This window comes from Petaurus breviceps, unplaced genomic scaffold (genome assembly GCF_028583685.1).
Source record: "Petaurus breviceps papuanus isolate PSGF00001 unplaced genomic scaffold, PetGlider_PUasm1.0 140, whole genome shotgun sequence".
NCBI classification, from domain to species: domain Eukaryota; kingdom Metazoa; phylum Chordata; class Mammalia; order Diprotodontia; family Petauridae; genus Petaurus; species Petaurus breviceps.
In genome coordinates this window covers 53,674,011-53,697,549 of record NW_027185698.1, presented here as the reverse complement: position 1 = coordinate 53,697,549, position 23,539 = coordinate 53,674,011, and the positions used below count along the sequence as shown (strand labels likewise).

At 43.3% G+C, this 23,539-nt stretch overlaps 1 protein-coding gene across 1 annotated transcript in view; it reads left to right on the top strand.

The window, feature by feature from the left end:
- OTOG (otogelin) overlaps window positions 1-23,539 on the top strand; it is a 100,937-nt gene that overhangs the window by 7,573 nt on the left and 69,825 nt on the right. Inside the window, exons 6-18 of the mRNA XM_069073475.1 lie at window positions 1,812-1,930; window positions 4,100-4,305; window positions 7,584-7,714; window positions 8,252-8,358; window positions 8,967-9,076; window positions 11,273-11,401; window positions 12,151-12,259; window positions 13,109-13,155; window positions 13,549-13,694; window positions 18,869-19,001; window positions 19,931-20,108; window positions 21,841-21,965; window positions 22,612-22,824. Coding sequence (XP_068929576.1) covers window positions 1,812-1,930; window positions 4,100-4,305; window positions 7,584-7,714; window positions 8,252-8,358; window positions 8,967-9,076; window positions 11,273-11,401; window positions 12,151-12,259; window positions 13,109-13,155; window positions 13,549-13,694; window positions 18,869-19,001; window positions 19,931-20,108; window positions 21,841-21,965; window positions 22,612-22,824 — 1,753 coding nt within the window. The remainder of the gene's footprint in view (window positions 1-1,811; window positions 1,931-4,099; window positions 4,306-7,583; window positions 7,715-8,251; window positions 8,359-8,966; window positions 9,077-11,272; window positions 11,402-12,150; window positions 12,260-13,108; window positions 13,156-13,548; window positions 13,695-18,868; window positions 19,002-19,930; window positions 20,109-21,840; window positions 21,966-22,611; window positions 22,825-23,539) is intronic.

Genomic DNA, 23,539 nt, shown 5'->3' with positions numbered 1-23,539 from the left:
TTTTATTTTTGGCAATTGACAAAAATCTATTTTCTTTCCCTCTTGCCTCCTCCTAGTCCCCACGGTGGGGGGGGGGGGGAGGGAGGGAGGGAGGGAGGGGACGGGAAACAACCAAACAATAGAAAATCAAAATCCTTGCAACAAATATGCATATTCAAGGAAAATAAAATCTCATATTGGTCATGTCCTAAAAATACACGTCTCCATCTGCACTCCTTGAGAAAGGTGTGCATCCCCACTCTCCATCAGATAGGGTTCACTTTTCCTTGTCCAATCAATTATCCTTGCTCCCCGAACACCACTCTCTTCCCTTCTAGAAATTTACATGCCTTGAGAGAAGGGACTGTGTTCCTTGCTTTTGTTATTATTATTATTTTTTTGCTTATTTTTTACAGGGCAACTGGGGTTAAGTGACTTGCCCAAAGTTACATGGCTAGTGTGTTGTGTCTGAGGCCAGATTTGAACTCTGGTCCTCCTGACTCCAGGGCCGGTGCTCTATTCCCTGAGCCACCTCCCCCGCCTTGCTTTTATTTGTATCTTTAGTGCTTAGGATAGGGTCTGGGACAGAGTAAATGCTTTTTTATTCATTCATTCATTCATTCAAATTCTGCTTTTTCTACACTTAACTAGCAGTGCTCCTGTGAGAATCAAGTGAGATCTCTCTCTCTCTCTCCCACCCTCCCTCCCTTCTTCCCTTACTCCAACTCTCCCCTTTTCCCTCTTTCCTTTCCTTCTTTTCTTTTTTCTTTCTCTTTTTCTATAATCTATATATCTATATATGAGATTTTATGTGGGTATATAGATACATATATACATTTATATAAATATACACATGTACATATGTGTATATACACACACATATGCATTCACATATCTATATGCTTATACACACATAAAGTGCTCTATAAACATTTTTAGAAGCATTATTGAAATGTCAACTGTTATTATTTAACCTATTTTTTTCCTCAGGTAACTCCCTGGTATTCTATTAAATTGTAGCTGGGTGAGAGATGTATTAGTGGAGAAAGTCCCCACACCAAGAGTTCTCCTTCCTGATAAAATCACAGACCCTTTGGCTAGTTTCATTTAAATTTATGTAGTTATTATTGTTATTATTATAATTTTTAAAGCCATAGAAACCTGGGACCCCCATTTCTGTTATAGAGAGAGATCTGCCAGGCTGCATACTTGTAGGTCAGATAGAGCACCTTTTGTCTCATTTAGCACTTAGGACACTTGACAAGTTCTTACTCTTTAACCCTTTTTTTCCTCCATTAGTCGTCCAAAGCTTTTGCCATTATCACACTTCCTCTTCCCAAATATGTAGAGGCAGCTAGGTGACATAATGGCTAAAATGCTGGACTTAGGGTCAGAAAACCTGAGTTCCTATCCTGATTCTGACTTGCACTTGCTGTGTGACCCTGGGCAAGTTACTTTACCTTTTTGTGCCTCAGTTTCCTCATCTATAAAAATGGGAATGATAGCACCTACCTCACAGAGTTGTTTTGAGGATCAAATGAGACAACTTGTAGAGTGCTTCACAAACTTTAAAATGTTCTATAAATGCTAGTTGTTATCATCATCATCATTATTAGAGTTGATCAGACTAAAGTCTATTTGACATTGGTTATATTTCTAAATGAAACTTGGCTCATAACTCCCATAGTACCAATAGAACTAAGAAGAGAAGAAAGAGAGATCCAAGTCTCACCTTGACACTAGGACCCAGACCTCCACCTTGGGGTAGAACCTGTGATGGGACAATGTTGGGAGTAGGTCCCTGGCTTAGTTGTCTCACCCTTTCATTTCAGGTTCACAACTACCCAGAATGCAGCTCTTTCCCTTACAGCTGTCCACGATCTGTCAGCCTCTTCTTTTCGGGGGAAGATGAGATCCGCCTGAGCAGGAATGTCACCCATGGGGGTTTGGGGTAATGAACTAACTTCCTTGCACCTTGTCCTACCATCCATGGCATACGGGGTCTTGGGCAGAAGCAACAACATTCCTCCTTTTCTAAGAGGAAAGTACAATGGAAAGGATCTGTCTTCCCTTTTAAGTTCCCTGGCTCTAGATGACCTTATGTTAATCCCTCAAGACATCTTCAGGTTATTTAGGGGGTGTAAGTAGGAGCACTGGGGTGGCGAGGTGGCACAGTCAATGGAGCCAGGAGGACCTGAGTTCAAATCCGGCCTCAGACACTTGACACACTTACTAGCGGTGTGACCTTGGGCAAGTCACTTAACCCCAATTGCCCTCCAAAAAGCAAAATAATAATAATAATTAATAATAAGTAGGAGAGCCAAATGTGTACAGACTGTGTATACCAAAGGGCCTATTTGAAGGATCCCCATCACCAAAGCTTATTGTTGTCCTCTCCATCCCTTTCACTTCTCTCCTCTCCACACTCTCACTCTCTTGGTGTCCATGTTTCTCCTTTATTGGAACAACTCATGTGATAAATTCATTCACCCTGAGATTTTAGGGACTTCACGTGCCATCCAACCTGGAGAGAGTTGCATTTTTTTTATCTATAAAATTTTTATTTTTAAAGCAATCGGGGTTAAGTAACTTGCTCAAGGTTACACGGCTAGTTATTTCTGGGTGTGGTGCTGAGTATCTGAGCCCGGATTTGACACTGGAGCCAGTGCTCTTACTCGCTGAGCCACCTGGCCGCCCCTAAGCAATTGGGGTTAAGTAACTTGCTCAAGGTTACACGACCAGGTGTTTCTGGGTGGGTGCTAAGTGTCTGAGCCCTGGATTCGATATCCAGGTCTTCTCAACACTGGAGCTGGTGCTCTTACTCGCTGTGCTACCTGGCCACCCCGAGAGTTGCATTTTAAAGGAGGAACTTGGATTAACCCAAAGGAATGAATTATGGTTGAATTTGGTAGTGTGGTAGGTGAAAAAGGGTGATAATAAGAATTCACTTATGTTAATTTGGATAATATTAATATTATTTTGTTTCATATAGAATAATAAGTATTTGTATAATAATAATTTATGTAATATTTTGCAGTTTTCAAAGTGTATTCCTCATAACAACAATATTATAAGTATTATTGTCCCCATTTTAGAGAGGCAAAAACTGAGGCTTAGAGAAATAAAACGATTTACTCACAATCTCAGAGCTAATAGGTGTTGACTAGACTCCAACCCAGGTCTCTTGATCCCAGACCCAGTAGTCTTTCCCCTTCTATGATCTCTTGCAGTTTGGTAGTAGAGGAGCCCCTCCATCTATCCCTCCAATCCCTATAGGCTTGTTTGGGGTCCTGATCGCCTGTTCAGTGTCCTCATGCCTAATGGTTTAATCCGAAGACTCAGGTTCAAGTCTTGGCTCTGAGGCTTGCTAGCTGTGGTGACCCTGGGTGAGCTTTATCCTTCTGACCCTTAGTATCCTCATCTCTTCATCTGTAAAATGGAGCTATGCACTTACTGCTTCCATTAAATGAGATCTGCATTGTGTAATTCAGGGCTGTAAGAAAAAAGCTATAAACCATAAAATATTATGCAAATATAAATTATTATTATTATTAAATATAATACTAGTTATAAAATATTATTACATGTAATAATAGTAATTTACATTACAGTCTGTAAACTATATATTATATATAATTATAATTATCAGTGTAACACTTTATATAGTACTCCATAGCTTACGAAGACTTTGTAAACTATAATTTACAAATTAAAGTATTGTAGGGGTGGCTGGGTAGCTCAGTGAGTAAGAGCACCGGCCCCAGTGTCGGGATGACCTGGGGATCGAATCCGGACTCAGATACTTAGCACCACACCCAGAAACAACTGGGTAATAACCCATGTAACCTTGAGCAAGTTACTTAACCCCAATTGCTTTAAAAAATTATTGTAATAATTTGCTGCATAGAGCATAGTTTATAAGGAAAATACTTTGCAAACAATGAGTTAATGTTATTATTCTAATTTTCTGTGGTATGTTCCAGTGGGTCTGTAGCTAGTGGTGAGTCAGATGTTCTAGATTGGAATGCTTTTTAATAAACACTCTTCTTGGAGCATCTCAGTGAACAGGAGGTTTGGGAGCTCTGAGTACCCTGTCTTGTCTCCCCCTATGCCATGACAGGATCCAGCTGCCTCACATTGCAGGGAACTTGCGACTCCATCAGATGGCTGGCTATGTCATTGTGCGGCACCAGTCTGCTTTCACACTGGCATGGGATGGTGAGTCAGCTGTCTACATCAAGATGAGTCCTGAATACTTAGGCAAGACTCATGGGTTGTGTGGGAACAACAATGCTGACCCCCAGGATGACCTGAAGACCAGCTTTGGTGAGTCCTGCGAGCCAATAGCTCAAGACCTCCTATTCCCCACCCATTTCCCAACTGGAGCACCAAGAGAGACATCCAGGATTGGAGAGATCAGGCAATGGGGTTGGGGATAAAGCTAATTTTTTCATCAATTAAGTTAGTACATTGGGCTTACTGTGCACCAGTCCTGTGTAGAAGTGGGTCCTATGCTGGATGGGTTCAAAGACCATATATTTCGTCTGGACATAGTTGTTTGCATGTCATCCCCTTCATCAGAAGGGGAGCTCCTTCAGAGAAGGGGCCATGCTTTTCCTTTCTTTGTATCTTCAGTGCTTAGCTTGGTGCCAGACACACAGTAGGTACTTTGTAAATGCTTGTTGATGATTATAATAACCAGGGATATTTTTGGAGTTAGCTCATATGAACTGATTGTTAAATTTTCAGTGTGAGCATTTTTACCTTGGAAATCTGCTAATGCTACAAATCAGGGCTTGATTTATTGTTTTATTTGATTATCTAAACTTAAGAAAAGGACTTAGAAAATGTTAATAATACAGATTAAACGCAAATGTGTATTGTGTATATTTTAAAGATCTGGTTGTTAAACATTTACCAAAACACCCCTGATGATGAAGAAGATGATTTTATGATAGCAATAGTCATCTGAGAGTCTGAGATTCTAGGTTAGAAAGAACCTCAGAGATACCATTGTCCAATCCTTACCTAAAGATCTTTCTACTTCCATAGCTTCATATAGTTTACAGGTAGAGGAGGCCTTCCCAGAACCCCTCAATGCACGCTATAGAGGTAATAGCTCAAGTGCATTTGACTTTATTGGGGGATTTTGTTCCTTATCTTGTAGTCAGGAAATTTAGGTTTAGGTCTTGATGCCTAATGACTGTGTGATATTGAGCAAGTCCCTTTACTTCTTTGACTTTCAGTTTCTTCATCTATAAAATGGGGTTAGTAATTCTTCACCTATGCACCTCAGGCTGTGAGAAGGTAGTCACCCAGACACTGCTAGAATCATGATGATAGTCCACAGAGAAGACATTAGTAACTGAGGAGACTGGGAAAGGCTTCCTAGAAGGTGGCATTTAAACTGAGTCTTGGAGAAATCCAGGGAATCTAGGAGGTGGAGATGAGGAGGCAGAGTATCCCAGAAATTAGATGAAAAGACAAAGTTGACAGCTAGAGTATTTGTGTGAGGAACAGCAAGTATAGCTGGGTAATAGAGGTTTGGAGGGGAGTCAAGTGTAAGAGGAATGGAAAGGTAGCAAGGGGCTGGGTTGTTAAAGGCTTTAAATGCCAACAGAAAGTTTTATATTTGCTTCTGGAAATAATAGGAAGACACTGTAGCTTATGGGGATAGAGTGCTTTAGAAAAACCATAACAATGACAGTGAATGAAAAATGATATAGTATAGAATTATTACCTGATGAGGATGGAAAGCATCTAGAGGAAGGTAAATAGGACAGTGAGGGAACTGGAGACAGTGCCATATGAGAGAGGAGAAAAAACAATCAGCAAAACTAATTAATATAGTAAAAAGACCTGAAAGTAAACAGAATGTTCCCCACTCAAGGATTCCCTACTCTTCAAAGCAGAAGAGGAAAATGTTCCTTGCAACATTGTTGTAATTTTGTAGCATTCACTTTTGATCATTTTGTGGTGGTGACTCTTTCCATTTCTATGTTTCCATTTACATAATCATTATGTAAATTGTTTTCTTGATACTTCCTCATTCTGCATCAGTTCATGAAAGTCTTTCCATGATTCTCTATATTCATCCTATTCCTTGAAGGTGTGGAACTTGGATTGGTCCTTGAGCTGGACCCAGTAAAAAGAAGGGTAGAGGCTATTTCTATTGGGAGGAACAATGTAAATGAAAGTGCAAATGTCAATTGATCTTGGGAGTATCTGTGACAGGGAAAGAATGGAAAAGATTGAGGAATGCTGGAACATGGATGGGACCAGATTATGGGGGGCTTAGAATTCCAGGCAGGAGAGTTTGAACTTGAAGCTGCGGGAAACTGTTGTGGGTTCTTAAGCAACAGAATGAAATGGTGGAAGTTGTGATTTAAAAAATAAACATGTATTTCTTTTGTTTTTATATCACAGTGCTTGCCACATAGTAGGTGCTTACAAAATGTTTATCGAGTTGAATTGAATTTCCAAAAATCCCCTCCCTCTTCCACTCTTAGTGATATGTCCTTTATAACAAACTTTTTTTTTTAAAGAAAAGGAAAAAGTCATTCAACAAAATTAATCAACAGATCAACAGTCTGACAAAAAATTTATATGTATCTACACATATATAATTTCCATGTCCTTAGCCTCCCACTTCTGCAAAGGAGTGAAAAAAGGCACATTTTTTCCCATCCCTTCTTTAGGGATAAACTTGGAAATGATAATTACCCAGGATGCAATTTTGTTTCCTTGGTGTTCTTTCAACACACATTTTTGTAATCATTGTGTATACTGCTTTCCTGTTTCTGCTTACTTCACTCTGAATCCATTCATATAAGTCTTCTCCTGTTCATCTGATTCTTGATATTCATAATTTCTTTCACCACAGTAATATCTCATTACATTAAAGTATCACAATATTTTTGGTCATTCTCTGAAAGATGTATATCTACTTGTTCATACTTTTTTCCAACTTGAAAATGCTGCTAGAAATATTTTTGTTATATAGGGGACCTTGCTTTGGAATTTATGCCTAGTAGGTAGTTCTCTGAGTCAAAGGGTATGAATATTTTAGCTGCCTTCTTAGCATAATTCCTAATTGGGAGGCTGCATTTTAATATTAATCTGGCTGTTTATGAAAGAAGGATTCAAGGATGTAGTGGAGAAAAATATTAATCACTAACATTTATATAGTACTTTAAGGTTTGCAAAAACACTTTCCATGTTATCTTATTTAACAGTCACAACAAACCTGGGAGGTAGTTACTATTATTATCTGAATTTTACAAATAAGGAAACTGAGGCAGAAGTAGATGAAATGACTTGTGCAGGGTCACACAGCTCCTTAAATATCTGAGGCAGGATTTGAATTCATGTTCTCCTGGCTCCAAATCCAGCTCTCTACCCACTATATCATTCAAGGCAGACTTGTTAGAAAAGAAAAGACTATTGCAATAATCCATTTGTTCTGAAGCTTCTACCTGCTTACTGCCTTTTAAAAAAAGTTTTTTTTTTTAAGTTGCTTGATTTCTCTGTTACCTTACTGTCTTTTGTTGCTATTCCTTCCTTTTCCTTGATGGTCACCCCTGGGATAACATTTTACTCAACAGGAAAACTGACAGAGGATGTGGCCGAGTTTGTGAACAGCTGGCAGGAAGACCCCCCAGATGAGACTCCCGGACCCAATGTCTCATTTCCATCACGCCCTCCATGTTTTCATCAGAGCCCCACTGCCATGCAGGTCTGCATCCCCTAAGAGTCTGTTGTTCTTTATTCCTACTCACCCTGAGGTCCAGCCTTTGTTTATCCCTGCAAATGAAAAGAAAATGAAGGTTTCTTAATGGGGCCAAGGCCCCCATTGCTGAGGTCCCATTTGGAATGTGGGAGGACATACTTATGGTGAGCATTTTGTGTAGAAGAAAGCCATTCTCAGACCATTAGGAACTTCGTCATGCCGGAGGGGAGGGGGTCTAGGAGAAATGTACTTTCCTTCATCCTTTCTTCCTCCTTCTACCCTTTTCTATCCTCCTCCTTCCTTTTCCACCTTCTTTTCTCATCTTTTTCCCTTTCCTCCTTATTATTCCTCCTCCTTTCTTCACTCCCCCTTCTCTCTGGTTCCCTCCTTATTTTCTTCTTTCTGTCCATCTGCGGATAATTGAACACATCTTACTCTGGCCTAGTTAAGAAGCAGACCTGGTGGTGGGATAAGATGGTCCCTCTAAGACCTCTGTGTTCTTCCTCACCCCACCCCCTAACATCTGTGCTGCTTTGTTTCTAGGGAGTGTATGAGCTGTGCGAGGCATTGCAGAAGCCCCCTTTTGACACCTGCCATGACTACGTCAGTCCTTTGCCCTTCATGGCTAGCTGCACTAGCGACCTCTGTCTGTGAGTGAGTTGTGCTGCTCTAAGGGAAGGAATCCTGTGGGATGGGAAGGAATCCTGTGGGATGGGAAGGAATCCTGTGGGATGGGAACAGGGCAGGAGCTCTTGCTTAGGGTCTGAGACAGGGCTATCCCCACCCACAGGATTTAGTCTAAGTCTTAAGCCTGAATTCTCCTGAGTCTTTGAAACTTCCACCTTTCTTATTTTCAAAATATTATTTTGTCTTTTATCTTCACCATCACCTTGTGTGGTTGAGGTTGAGCTAGAAGGGAAACAGAGTTTAGTTTCCCCCTTTTTTAGATGGGGAAACAGGACAAGGAAGAGGAAGTAGGGGAAGGAGGGAGTCACATAAGAGTTAGTGGCAGAGGGAGGGTAGGACCCAAGTGTCCCAACCCTCAATCCAAAACCCCTTCCACTAAGCTTTATTTTGTCCCCCACTTTGTTTCCATCCCTGGATGTAAATAAATAAGAAGTCAGAAGGTCAGCCAGGTAACGAGTTTCGTAGTATGTATCTAACAACTCTGTATCTGTAAAGGTCTCAGGTATAGAGGTCAGGGTGGAGGGATGGACCCTGTTGATCCTGACCATGACCCTTGGTTTCTCTGGTTCAGGTCAGCATCTGAGGAAGCCACATGGTGCCGGGCACTGACAGAATATGCCCGGGCATGTGCCCATGCTGGGCACTCCTTGCAGGGCTGGAGAGCCAATTTCCCACTGTGCGGTAGGCTGAATGAGTTAGTGAAGTCTGGACAAACACCACTGGGTGGGGGAAGAGTAGGAGAGGGGGGAGGGTAACCATAAAAGTCTACAGGCACATCCTTGATCTGGGCTCTGAAGAAAGGGCCTAAAGTTGGGAGTCTGAGGTCAGAGAAACCCAGCTTCACTGATAGCTCATTTGCCCAGGCTGTCATGGCTGGTGTCATCATGACACAATGGAAAGAACACTAGGTCTGGATCCAAAGGGGCTGGGTTCAAATCCTGCTTCTGACATTACTTGTATGATCTTGGGCCCTCACTGGACTTTGGTTTTCTCATCTGTAAAATGAAGTGGCTTGTTGAGATGACCTCTGAGATTCTTTCCAGTTCTAAACCTGTAACGACAACAACAATAAGCTCATGTTTATATAGCACTTTACAAATACTCTCATTTTATCCTCACAGAAATGGGACTTAGGTCCTATTATTATCCTCATTTTACAGATAAGAAAACTAAGGCAGGCAGAAGTTAAATGACTTGGCCAGGATCACAGTTAATCAGTGTCTGATTTCAGATTTGAACTCAGGTCTCCTTGACTCCAGGTCATATCCCAGGACTCTATCCACTGTGCCACCCTGATGCTGAATGACCTCTGTCATTCTGAGGTTGGGGGAGACCAGGGGTGCTCAGGTCACTGTTTAGGGGAGTTCTGGATGTGGACTTTACTCCACAGAATCAAAGAGCCTAATGCCATCACTGGAAGAGAACCATGGAAATCATATGATCAATCCCCCTCAAGCTGTATTTAAGGAAACTGAATTCCAGAGATGTGAAGGGGTTTCCCAAAGGTCACAACCACTTGGTGGTAGAACCCTATTTAGTGAGTCTGCAGAAACAAACATGTATACATATTTATACATATGTATACATATAATAGCATACATTGGCATTAAACAAAACTATTAATTTCCTCACCTGTAGAATGAGGAGAATCTCTTCCTTCCCCACTGTCCATTGAGGTCACTGTAAATCTCCAATATTATAATGGATAAGAAAACTCTCTGTAAAATTGTTAAATATAAGCATTGTAGTGGGGGTAAGGGAAAAAAGCATTTATTAAGTGCCTACAGTATTCAGCACTGTACCAAGCACATTACAAATATTACCTCATTTGAGACTCACAAGAACTCTAAACATATAGATGTTATTATTGTCCCCATTTTACAGAGGAGGAAACTGAAGCTAACTGACATTCCCAAGGTCACAGAACTAGTCAGTGTCTGAGGCTGGATTTGAACTCAGGTCATCCTGACTCCAGGTGCAGCACTCTACCTCCTGTACCACCTGGATGCTTGTAGAGATTCGTATTTATTCGGGTCATGTATTTTAAAGATATTGGCAGGTTGGGATGGATGTAGAAATGGCCCATTAGGACAGTGGGAGGACCAGAGAACTGCCATATGAGGAGAGGATGATCAGACTGAGGGTGTTTGGCCTAGAAAAGAGAAGACTCAAGGGGGTAATCATTGATGTCTTCAAGTATCCAAAAGGCTATTATATGAAAGAGAGATTCAATCTGTTCTCCCTGGCTCCAGAGGATAGAATGAGGGATATAGGATGTAAATCCCAGAGACAGATTTCAGCTTAGTATAAAGGAAACATTTCCCAACAATTAGAGCTTTCAAATAATGGAATGTGCTGACTTTGGAGGGAGTGAGATCTCCATTCCTTAACACTGTTTAAGCAGAGGCAGGATAAGCAGTTATTAGGGGAATTACAGAGGAGATTCCTGTTTTGGGCACATAAGATTGTACTAGATATGACCTTAAGGTCTCTTCATCCCTGAGATCACGTAATTCTGATTTATTCCCTTAAAGCTTTCTTATCCATCCATGTGTCCAGCTCAGAAATTAAAGGGTCTGACCCTATCTGAGAACTTCCCTCTGTTGTCTCTGGAAGGTGGCTGGTACCTGAATCCTCAGACAGGTGCTGGATTCTGTTTCTGCAGTGGTGGTTAGAGACTTGACCTTACTGCTATCTGGGGGGCATCAGAGACCAAAGATTCCTCCCCTGAGGAAAGGAGCTGGGGATGAGGGAGATGGGGATGGGACTTGGAGCATTGGCATGAAGAGCCCAAGACTTAGTATGGGGACAAGCCAGATGGACTGTGAAAAGCCGACCCTGCCTCATGGCTTGTCTTCCTGTCCTCTCTCCTTTTAGCTGTGACCTGCAGTGAGGAGACCTTCATCTACAACGAATGTATCAACTGCTGTCCTGTATCTTGCCAACTCAGGACCCCTTGCATCGACAGTGAGATTGCCTGTGTGGATGGCTGCTATTGCCCTGAGGGTAATGTTGAAGGGAGGAAATAGTTACCCTAGGAGACCGAATGCTAGAGCTAATGAACTGGGGGTTATTGATGAGTGGTCTTGAGGCCATACTGTGAGATTCACTAAGATTTATAATTTGATTAAGGAATTCTGGTGTGGGAAAGACAGGGACTGATTATTTGCTCACTTGTTCACATAATCATTCAGTTTATTTACTTAATCACTCACTAATTCATAAATTTGCTTCCTTATTCATAATACACTAATTCACTCACTAAATAATTCATTCACTTTCTCATTAATTTGCTTATTCACTGTCATTCAATAAACCACTTCTTTCATACCCTACACAGAGAGAGACAGACAGACAGAGAGAGAGACAGAGAGAGAGAGAAACAGAGATTCACAATTCAAGGTCCCTGCCTTCATAGAACCCACATTTTGGCTAGGAAGCCAGGATGTCATCATCACATGAAAAGAAACGGACTGTACAAGGCACTACATGATAAATAACTAATAAGAGGTGTGGACAAGTGTGTGTATTTTGATTTCAAAGGAAGGAGAGATCATTGTGTAGCTAGTGGTAAGGCAAGGCTTCATAAAGAAGTAGATTAAGGCTCTAAGGCATGGGAAGACAGTCACAATTTGGAGGGTGTTAAATGCCAGGCCTGAAGAGTTTAATTCTCCATGTAGACAGTGGGGGAACCATTAAAGATTTTTGAGCAAGGCAATGTTGTGATCAGAGCTGAATTTTGCTTGCATTCCCAGGTCTCATCTTTGAAGATGGGGGCTGCATGGCACCTGCTGAGTGTCCCTGTGAATTCCATGGGAGTCTGTATCCAACAGGCTCTGTGGTGAATCATGATTGCAACACATGGTTGGTGCCCATCTTGGGAAAGAATTAGGAGGAGTTGGAATTCTTCCTTTCTGACCCTAGGGGTTTTCTCAAAGTATCTTCCAGTCCCATTTCTGGAACATTTGAGCTCAGTGCAGACTTGGGCCAGGATCCCTTGGTTCCCCTTCCTGGGCTGTGCTCTGAGCTACCTCAGGCTTTCCTCCTCCCCTCCCTGAGCCTTGGAAATGCCCTGCTTAGAGACACTGGGCTAACAGACACTTAGGGAAACCAGAGAGGTCACCAAAGAGGAAAATGTGCACAGAAAAGAAAAGCATAAAATGATACTAAAGAGAAAAAGGCTAAAGTGACCAGAGGGTGTTTAACCTCCCTGCAGTCCTAGGTCTCCACTAGCAGGAAGGAAAGGACATGGATGAGAAGGGAGAGGCTATTTTGGAAGAAGAACCTTGTGCTTATTGGGTCATTCCTAGCCCCTTGTACAGATATTCTTTGCTTCAGTGTTAGGGAGTGGGGTGGAATGGGGAGGATGTCTCTGCCCTAGGTACAGTGGAAAGATGCCTGGCTGTGAAGTTAGGGGTTCTAGATTCAAATCTTACCTCTGACACTTACTATTGGTGGGCCCTCGGGTGGCCAGGTTACCTTCATGAGCCTCCCTTTCATTGTTTCTAAAGGAATCTCTAGGTCTGTGAACACATTGTCTTGGGATGATCAGAGATAGATCTAGATAAAGCTGCTGGACAGTCTGTGGGGACAAGCTAAGTTTGGGAATAGAGGGCATATAGAGAGTACCAGCCCCCTTCCTGGTCATTGGAAGCTTGATTATACCTGGGCCTGGTATAAAATGACCCCTGAAATGTCATCTCTCTCTTTCAGCACATGCAGAGGGGGCACATGGATGTGCAGTGCTTCAGCCTGCCCAGGTATCTTGTGGTCTCTAGGGCCGTACTAGCAGGAGGGTGGAGTCAATGATCCAGATATTTCAGACAAAGAACTCTTCTCTGACCTGAGTGTTTTTGCTTGAATGATACTGAGCCCTGTAGACTGAACTGTTTTTAATTTCGGAGCTTTCTAAGCTTTAAGATCATAGATCATAGGATGATATTCTCCTTACCCTCAGAATGAAGGCTTCTAGAGGTTAAGCCAGTGTTTCTTGTATCAGATCGAGGACCCTAGGACAGGGTTTCTCCATCAGGCCCTCATCCTCCAAGCGTGGAGGGCTACATCTCCTTCACATCTTGGCTCCTAGAAGACCAGGATCCATAGGCTGGGGAGGAGTCCTTACCGTGGGTGTGACAGGCTCTCTGCTCTTTTAGCGGAGTGCTCTGTGACTGGAGACATCCATTTCACGACTTTTGATGGCCGCCGGTACACGTTTCCAGCCACGTGCCAGTACATTCTAGCCAAGAGCCGATCTTCAGGCACCTTCATGGTGACAATACAGAATGCCCCGTGCGGTCTGGTAAGATTTCTGCTACAATGGTTAGTGCTAGTCCATGGGGGAGGCAAATAAGGAGAGGAGATTGCTTGCAAGTGAGCCACAGGTCAATCAATGGAAAAAAAGCCTCCTTATGGTGAAAGATAAGCCCTCCTGGCCATTGCTTCCCTCAAAGTCTGGGTCGGGGGACATCAAAGTTCATAAGCTTGGAACAATCTGAGAACCACTCAGTGTAAGGTGGGTATTCATAGAAGGGTGAAATAATCAGGAAAGGCTTTATGGAGGAGGTGAGACTTAGGCTGTATCTGGGAGGATAAGCAGGTAAGATTTAGATGAATGGATAAGAGGATTACTAGGCATGGTAATCAAAATGACCAAAGGCCCAGAGATAGGGGAATAAGCTAGGTAAATTCAGGGAACCCTCAGTAAACCCTGCTAACTAGAGTGGAGTGTGACAAGGAGAGCTCCACCCTCCACCACATCCTTGACAAGTAATCACCAAGTCTCCCATCAGAAGACCTGCCTTTACTGATGGAGACCTCACTACCTCCTAAGGCAGCTCATTTTTCTTTTGGATATTTATCATTAGAAAAACAACAAGACATAAATTTAATCCCAAACTGTTGCTTACTAGGTGTGTGACCTTGGGCGAGTCATATACTTTCTATCTGCCTTAATTCTCCCCTCTGAAAAAATGGGGATGATAATAGGCCCTACCTCTAAGCATTGTTGTGTGAGGATAAAATGAAGTGATATTTGTAAAGTACTTTGCAAACTTTTATTAAAGCATCATATAAAGGTTAGCTATTATTTTTATTTGCATCAAACTGTCTTCTGCCCTTCTGTAGTTTCTAGCCAGTGCTCCTAATTCTTCCCTTCGGGGCCAAGGAGAACAGATCTAATCCTTCTTCCTTTATTTACTCAAATACATCAATCAATGTCCCCCTGCTTAAATTTTCTCTGCTTTGGGCTAAACATTTCCTTTGATTAATGTACCTGTGGAATAATTTTAAGTCTGTTATTTGTCTTGTTCTCCCTCTTCTGGACATGCCATAGATTATAAATGTCCTTCCCCAAATGCTGTGTCCAGGACTGAGCTCCAGATATGGTCTGGCCAGGGCAGAAGAGAGTGGCAGTATTCCCTCCCTACCTTAGGACACTAAAATCTTCATTCATGAAGCTTGAGATGATGAATCACTTTATTGTGTATCACTTATTAGCATACAAGTCCCTGGGCAGTTCCCAGGCACAGAAATGATAGAATAGACATTGTCAACTCCTTGCTGGAGAAGGGACCTGCCCCCATACTAGGCTGCTGGGCAGGCTTGCACTAATTGGAATGTCAGCAGTCTGACCTCGAGCTGTCAGAATGAGTGGAGAACTGAGTTCTGAGGCATTTTAATTGAATGTCTAAGAGAGCTGGGTGCTTAGGTTCTGTCAGAAGGCGAGGGTTGGCTGTTATGAACTTGGGGGCAGTATTTTAAGACCTTTCATACAGGGTGATTTACAGGATTATTTTCTGCTTGATTATGCATATTTGTTGCAAGGGTTTTTCTTTTCATTCTTTTTTAATTCAGTGGTATAAGTGAAAGAGAAAATTAATTTTCATTCATTGAAAAAATTAAATTAAAATTTAAAATATGGGGTTGATGGTGACAGTGTGTGGTTGGCAGGGATGGGGAGGAGGATTGCTTTGGATGGAGCTCAGCAGAGTAGAAGGGGACTGATGAGTTTCCAAGAGCTTGCTTTTAGGTTGGGGTTCAGGTTTTGTTTGGAGAGTTGAACTGTTGTTTACTCTGGGTACTGTTTAGTTCAGTGGTTCTGGGGGATCCCATGGTCATACTTTCCCGTCTGCCCTAAGGGTTTGGTTAGAAAGTAGTCCCTTAGACATTATTTTGAGTTCATTTTCCTAAACTTTTCAGCAGAAACAAGGATATCGCTCTCCTGGAGGTGCATTTGAGTCTGCCCTCCAATTTGGGAATAACATTAGTGTATAGGCAAGTAATAATGGAAGCTAGTCAGGGTTCTACTACACCCCAGATAGGCCAATGTCCTGAGGCGGGGTGGTGGTGTCTGGATCTGGTTTAGCAACGTAGACCAGTACTCTGATATTGGTAATCACTCCCTTGGGCAGCAAGGTATAGGCAGCAAGACCCACTGAGTGAGGTCTAGAGCAAGTCAATGTTGCTTAGTGCAGCAAATAGTAACTCTAGTCAAAGGACCTAGAGATTCAAATGTCCATTTGACACTTAGTACCTGAGTGACTGTGGGAAAGTCACATGATCTCTCTGAACCTTGGTGTCTTCATCTGCAAAACAAGGGGGGTGGGGGAGATCTAGACGACTTGTAAGTCCCCTAAAATCTTTAAAGCAATGAGTTTGAGAATGGTTATCTAAGAGATATTTGATCACATCTTTTCCAGAGTCCTAGCAGTCACTGGGGCTCTGAGCAAAGATCCTCCTTTTTCTTCCCCAAGATGAAGGGTTCCTTCCTCTGTTCTCATATTTCCCTCCACTTCCTTGGGAAGGGGGGGGAATCGAACTGACCCAGTTACTGACCTTCCCAGTGGGGAGGAAGCTGGAAGGGCTAAGTGACTTAAGGGCATTATTTCAGGGGCTATTTCTCCAAATGTTCCAAAGAAGCAAAGAGATGTCTCCTCTCCTGGAGATGAAGCTTCATCCTCAATGCCCAACCTGAAAATTCTCTTCCCTTGGAAAAGGTGGGAGTGGGCCATAGTCAACCATGGTGTAATATGTAAATCTCTGGACTTGGAGTCAGGAAGATCTAGGCTCTGACACATACTAGCTATGTAACCTTGGGCAAGTCACTTAGCCTCTCTGGTCCTCAGTTTCTCCATCAGTAAAAGAGGCACTTGGACTCAATGCTCTAATATCTCTTTCATCTTTAAAGCTATGATTCTTATTTCCATGGGAAATGGCCCTATGATTTCCACTTTACCCACCCCCTTCTCTCTACCATAACTGAGCAGGGAAATGGGGAAGAGGGACCAGAAAAGCTGCTGGTTTAGGTGTGAGCCTATGAAAAGATAAAGTCTTCGATTACTAATGGATGTCAGTCAGTCAATAAACACTCATCAAGTTCTACTATGTGCCAGTCTCTGTGCTAAGTGCTGGGAATACAAAGAAAGGGCAAAAGGCAGTCCCTGCCCTCAAGGAGCTCACAGTCTAATGGATCCTCTTGAGAAACTTAAAGTACTTTCACTTGTGAATGAGCTGCTCCTCATTGCATCTCAGTCATACAGAGAGGGGAAGGGAAGGTTCTACTTATCCTACCCATTTCATGAATGGCAATACTGAATTCTAGAGTGTACTTTGTTCATAGTCCCACAGTGAGTGGGCAGCCAAAGTGGAATTGGAACCCAGGCATCCTGTCTCTTGGTCTAGCACTCTGTCTACCAGGCTATTTTACTTCCCTGGAGGGTTTCTCATTCCATATCATTCCATATCATCAACCACCAATTGTGCCCCTTGAGAGGCAGTGTGAGGTAGTAGGTAGAGCACTGGGCTTGGAGTCAGGAGACCTCAGTGTGAATCCTGCCTTAGACACTTGTTAGCAGTTCAATCACAGACAAGTTGCTCTCTCTGACATTCAGTTTCTTCAGTGGGAAATGGGCATAATAAGACCATTAGGCTCTCCCTCCTTCCCTGGGTTACTGTGGTGAAAGACACTTTGTAAACCTCAAAGCAAAACGTGAGAAATGTGAGCTAGGAATAGACATTCATAAAATGACTGTCATATTCGTGGTACCATGCCAGACAGGGCTACAGATGAAAGGGCTATTTGTCAGGGGAGATGCTTTGATTTAATAAAAGAATCCCAGGCAGCAAGGGTGGTGAAATGTCATTGTGACCTTTCAGCAAGATATTTTGTAAATGACTCCAAATGTAATAAGCAATTCTCAGGCCCAGGCTTCAGGGTGAAGGGGGTGTTCCTTCATCCATAATTTACACTACTCTCTCTCCTTGACTTTATCCCAGGCTACAGTTTCAGAGTTTCTCTCCAAAGTGTACCCGAAAAATCACTGTGCCAGCCCCTGTGGGTAAAGATGTCAGAGCTAAACTCTTTGTTCATAGTGGTGTATGGATCACCAGTACTCAGTCTGTCAGCAAGAATTCATTAATTACCCACTGTGGGGTCAAACACATGTTAAGCATTGGGGGTAAAAAAGGGCAGAAACTGGGCGGCCAGGTGGCTCAGTGAGTAAAAGCACCGGCCCCAGTGTTGGGATGACCCGGGATCGAATCCAGGCTCTGATACTTAGCACCACACCCAGAAATAACTGGCCGTGTAACCTTGAGCAAGTTACTTAACCCCAATTGCTTAAAAAAAAAGGCAGAAGCAGAGCCTGCCCTCAAGGAACTTACATTCTAATAGGGGAAATGATATATAAATAATACGTACAAGATACACACAGAGAAGATGAAAAAAAAAACCAAACTCAGAGGAAAAGATCCTTGTTGAGGGTGGCTCTTGAGGTGTCTTAAGGGAAGAGTTGGAAGTGAGGAGAGAGAGCATTCCAAGTATGAGGAACAGCCAAGGCAAAGGCAAGAAGGCTGGAGATGAAGTGTCCTCTTTGAGAGACACAAAATAGACCAGTGTAGATGGATTGGAGAGTATGTGGAGTATATGATGACTGGAAAGTTAGAAAGGGACTAGGGACATGGAGCTTTAAACACCAAAGAAAGGACATTCTATTTGATCCTGGAGGTAATGGGGTCATTGGAATTTATTTAGTAGGAGGAATTTCTTGAGTATAGTTAAGACCTATGATTTAGGAAAATTATTTTGACAGCAGAGTGGAAGGTGGATTGTAGGGAGATACTGGAAGGAAGGAGGCTAGATGTGAGCTGATAGCAATCAGGATATAAAAGGAGTCTACATCTGCAACAATTTGAGGTTAGAAGGGTAGGAGGGGCAGCCAGTTAGCACAGCGAGTAAGAGCACTGGCCCCAGTGTTGGGATGACCTGGGGATCGAATCCAGGATCAGACACTTAGCACCCACCCAGAAACACCTGGCCGTGTAATCTTGAGCAAGTTACTTAACCCCAATTGCTTTTAAAAAAAGAAGGGTAGAAGGAGAAAACTTAGGGCTGACAGCCATTGAGTGAGCTGGCCCCCTTTTCCCCCTGACTTCTATGTGACTGGCCCTCCAACCCCTCCTTGCCTTTGTTTCCAGAACCAGGATGGAGCCTGTATCCAGTCAGTGACTGTGATTCTAAACCAGACACCTAAGAGACAGGTGACTCTGACTCAGGCAGGAGACGTCCTCATGTCTGGTCAGTACAAGGTCACCCTGCCTTACACAGATGGTAAGAAGGGGAAGGGCAGGTGGGAAGTGCTAGGTACCCTAGATTTCTTGGACTCTGTCAGGGCCATTAGTCACTATCGCCACACCCTTAGGCATAGGAGTTACTCCCCATGCCAATGGCAATCTAGTATGTATGTCCCAGGATGTGATGTTGATGTTGGCTCTGCCCATGGAATCCCAGATTTGGAAGGAGTCCCTTGCAAACCATCCAAACCAGAAACCACCTAGTCTAACTCAATTTTGACCAAGAATACCCTTACCACATCCCAGGTAATCACTGGAAATTTAACTTCTGCCTGAAAACCTCCAAGGGGATAGGGTCTTCCCAGATACCAGTCTTATTAATGAGTTAGTCTCAATTCCCAAAACTGTTATTAGAGTGTAAGTGAACACTGAACTTGGAATAGGAGGATCTGGATTCAGATCTCAGCCGTGTGACCACGGAAATGTCATCTCACTCCTCTGAACCTTCATTTACTCCTTTATAAAATGGGGACATTTTATACTAGGGCTCTGGGGAGAATAAAACACTGAATTTAGAGTAATCTGCAACTGTATAATGTAATATGTATGTATGTATCTTATCAACAGAAGTATTATAATGTGGTTATTTCTGACACTATGAGATTAATTAGTTCCCTAATAGTTTACATTTCTTCTGGATAAGGAAACTGGGGCACAGAAGATTCTAATAGCAGGTGCTTCAGTAGGATGATCCCTATTATCAATGTTAAAGTGGGGTTATGCCCAATACCTTTGTAATAGAGTTATTGCCATACCCTAGTATTGGTATTGGAATCAGTTTATTTCTGGCCTCTACCAAACCAGCCTGAGGATTAGCATTTGGGAGGATCCTTGTAAGTGAGGGAGGGTGCCAGCCATGCTTCCTGAAGTCCTCTTTCCACCCCTGACCACCATTGCTTCTCCCAGATGCCTTTGAGATCCGGAAGCTGTCATCTGTGTTTCTACGTGTGCGGACCTCTGTTGGGGTGCAGGTGCTGTATGATCGGGAAGGGCTGCGTCTCTACATCCAGGTGGACCATCGATGGAAGGATGACACCGTGGGGCTCTGTGGGACCTTCAATGGGAACATGCAGGATGACTTCTTGTAGGCAATGATCACATAGGGTTGGGGAGGGAAGTGGGGAAGAAAGTGGGTACAATTTGTGGTGAGAGGATAGGTCAATCAGGACCGCCTAGAGCTTACCAAGGTGCTGTGATTTGAGGGGATAACAGGAAGCTCTCCCTGCCCTCAGATGTCTTCCTATAGCCCATCTGTGCCTGAAATGCCACCATTAGAGCTTTATCCTTTTCACTCAGGTAGAAACTTTTCAATCCCTGAATGTTTCCTAATATCACCTTTAAATATCTAAATATTCCCAAATATTAAGATTGATAATTCAATATAATTAACAATCACTGTCTCCTCAGTGGGACTTGTTGACAGGCAACTGGGATCCGTATCTCAGGAATACATTAAAGGTGGGGAGTGCCTTAGGGGTGAAACAGGATTTGGAGCTGTAAGGGATGCCTAGAAATTAAATGCTAAAAGGATTTAGCTGGAAATGTACCTCCCTACCCTGCTCTTGGCAATCTGGGGGCTCAAGACCCAGCTCTTCTGCTTCATTCTCCCCCTCACTCCTTGCCAGTTCTCTCCTCTCTGCAAAGGATAGGGAAATTTTTTATAGTGCTTTTACTTCCTCATCTAGGAACTCAGAGCCTATTATGTTCTGGTTCAAATGTGATGACTCAGAGAAAAGAGTTTATTATAAAAATCATTATAGTGACTTTCTGTTCAGAAAAAAAGGGGATGGAAGTCACAGGATTTTCCCAACCAGCCCATTAGGCCAAGAGGAAATGGGAGCCTTAAACAACAATGAAATGTGGGACTGGCCACAGGATTTCAGAGTCAGAGGGGATCTCACAAGTAGATGGTGATCTCTCGGTCCCACTTTCCTCATTCTTCATCCATCCATCCATCTAGCTATACATGAACAAGAGAACCCTTCTATGGCATCCCCTAAGCGACCACCCACACAGCCTCTGCTTAAAGAGATATAGCACAGAATAGTGAACAAAGACCTGAGAGTCAGGATGACCCAAGTTCAACTGCACACCTCAGATGCTTGCTAGCTTTTGTCTCCCTGACCAAGTCTCTGTAACTCATTTTCTTCATCTGTTAAAATGAGGGTTTAGATTCAATGACCTCTAAGGTTCCTTCCTGCTCTAAATGGATGATTCTGGGTTGCATGTCCTTTGCTGAGGGCAAACCTACAATCTCTTGAGGCAATTGTTACCATTCCTTGGCTAGCTCTGATTGTTAGGGAGGTTTTCCTAACGTCAAGTCTAAATGTGCCACTCAGGTTCTGTCCATTTGTGTCCTCTGGGGCCAAGTAGAACAATTCCAAGACCCTTCCCAGGTGACTGTCCTTCAAATACTTAAAAGACTCCTTGTTTCATCCAATTCCACCAAGTCTTCACCAGTTTAAATACCTCCAGTTCCTGTAGTCAGTTCTTGCATGGCATGGTCCCTAGGGCTTCTGTCACTCTAACCTCCATTTTCTCGATGTTTTCCACATGGTCAGTGCCCTCCTTAAAATATGGAGCACTGAGCGCAATGCTATGGATGTGGTCTGAGCAGGACAAAGGACAGTGGAACAAATGCCACTCTCCTCTGAACAGTCTTGCTCTTAATTAGATTTGTCACATAAGCCTAAGACCAAAATCTGCTGGGCTCTTCTCCCTACATGGAGAATCAAGAAAATTCTGGGTAGGAGTCCTGTACACAGTCTTTGTATCATGAGATGTTTATGCAAAACATATTCCTTGGCTCTCCACAGGTCCCCTGTGGGTGTTCCAGAGAGCACCCCACAGCTCTTCGGCAATTCTTGGAAAACACTATCAACCTGCTCCCCAGGCATTTCTAGTGCCCCCCTGGATCCCTGTGATGTACACCTGCAGGCTGGTGAGTGAGGTCATTTATGGTTCAGTGGTGCTTGGGGACTGTGCAGAAGTTCAGTGAGAGGCAGCTACAGTAGGAGGCTTGGGATTGGGGTAGGGGTGTAGGGAAATTGTCACTTGTAAGAGGTAGGGGAAGAGGGGGTCTGGCCGATGAGGGCAGGAAGAAGTAGAGGTAAAGAGAGGGTAAGCAAGAGATGGAGGGCAGAAGATAAAGATAAAAGCTGGATAGGGGGCAAGACACAGCTATCCCATTAATAGTGAGGGACAGCCCAGAGATTGGGGAGGCAAAATGGCTTGACTTATGATCAGGAGTGGGGGGGTGGAGATGGACTGTAGACTATAGGGGTCACTGGTAGCTTAGGACTGGAGTGTAAGAGATGTGGGCAGGTGCTAGAAATGGTTCTGTGGCTAATATCAAGGTAATGTGGTTTGCTGGACTGGGAACCAGAAGGTCTGGGTTCTGGTCCTAGCTCTTCTTTCTGCACCTGAGCAAGTTCTTCCCCTCTGTGACCCACAATTTAGTCATCTGAAAAATGAAGGGGTAAGAGAAAGGAGTATCATGGTCTCTGTAGTTCCTCTGAGCTCTAATGTTGTTTGGTCCTGTGATGAGGTCAGAGACCCCAGAATCCCTCCCTATTGTGTCCCCCTAGCATCTTATGCGGCCGAGGCATGCAGCGTGCTCACCAAGGATCTGTTTGCACCTTGCTCCCCTTACCTGAGCCCCATCCCCTACTATGAGCAATGCCGCAGGGATGCCTGCAGGTGTGGACACATGTGCATGTGCTCCACACTGGCTCACTACACCCATCTGTGTCGTCGTCATGGCATCACCATTGACTTTCGTACCCAGCTCCCAGACTGTGGTGAGTAAAACCTGAGCATGACGCAGCTTTGTGCTTGCATGGGGTGGGTCTGTGAGTGTGTTTGGGTGTTGTTTGTATGCATGGCCCATCATCCCAGGGGGCTGGGGTCACCCCAGTGATCATCATTATTTGCTATTCCTCCTTCTCTTACCTCTCTCACCCCATCCTGGCAAACATATTTATCTCAATGAAATCAGTTTAAAATGACTATTGAAGGTAACCTTGAAGGGGAAAAGCTGTTCCACACAGGCAGCCTGAGAAGAAGATGAAGAATGTAGCCTGTCAAATTACCCACACTCAACTGATGTATATACTCTTTCTATCTCAGACCTCACAACTGCTCTTTCTTGTTCTGACCTTAATGTCAGTACCTAAGAAGGGGTGGGGAACCTATCTATTTCACTGCTTCCACATTATCCCTGTGTGTCCCTGGGCTGGTCACTTAACCTTTGCCTGCTTCAGTTTCCTCATCTGTAAAATGAGGATGACAATAGCACCCACCTTATAGTGTTGTTGTAAGGATCAAGTGAGATACCATATATATGTTAAGTATTTTCTGACCTTAAAGCAGTATATCAATGTTTATTGCTGCTGCTGCTACCACCACCACCAGCACCACCAGCACCACCACCACTACTACTACTACAACTACAACAACAACAACAACAACTACTACTACTACTACTACTACTACTACTACTACTACTACTACTAC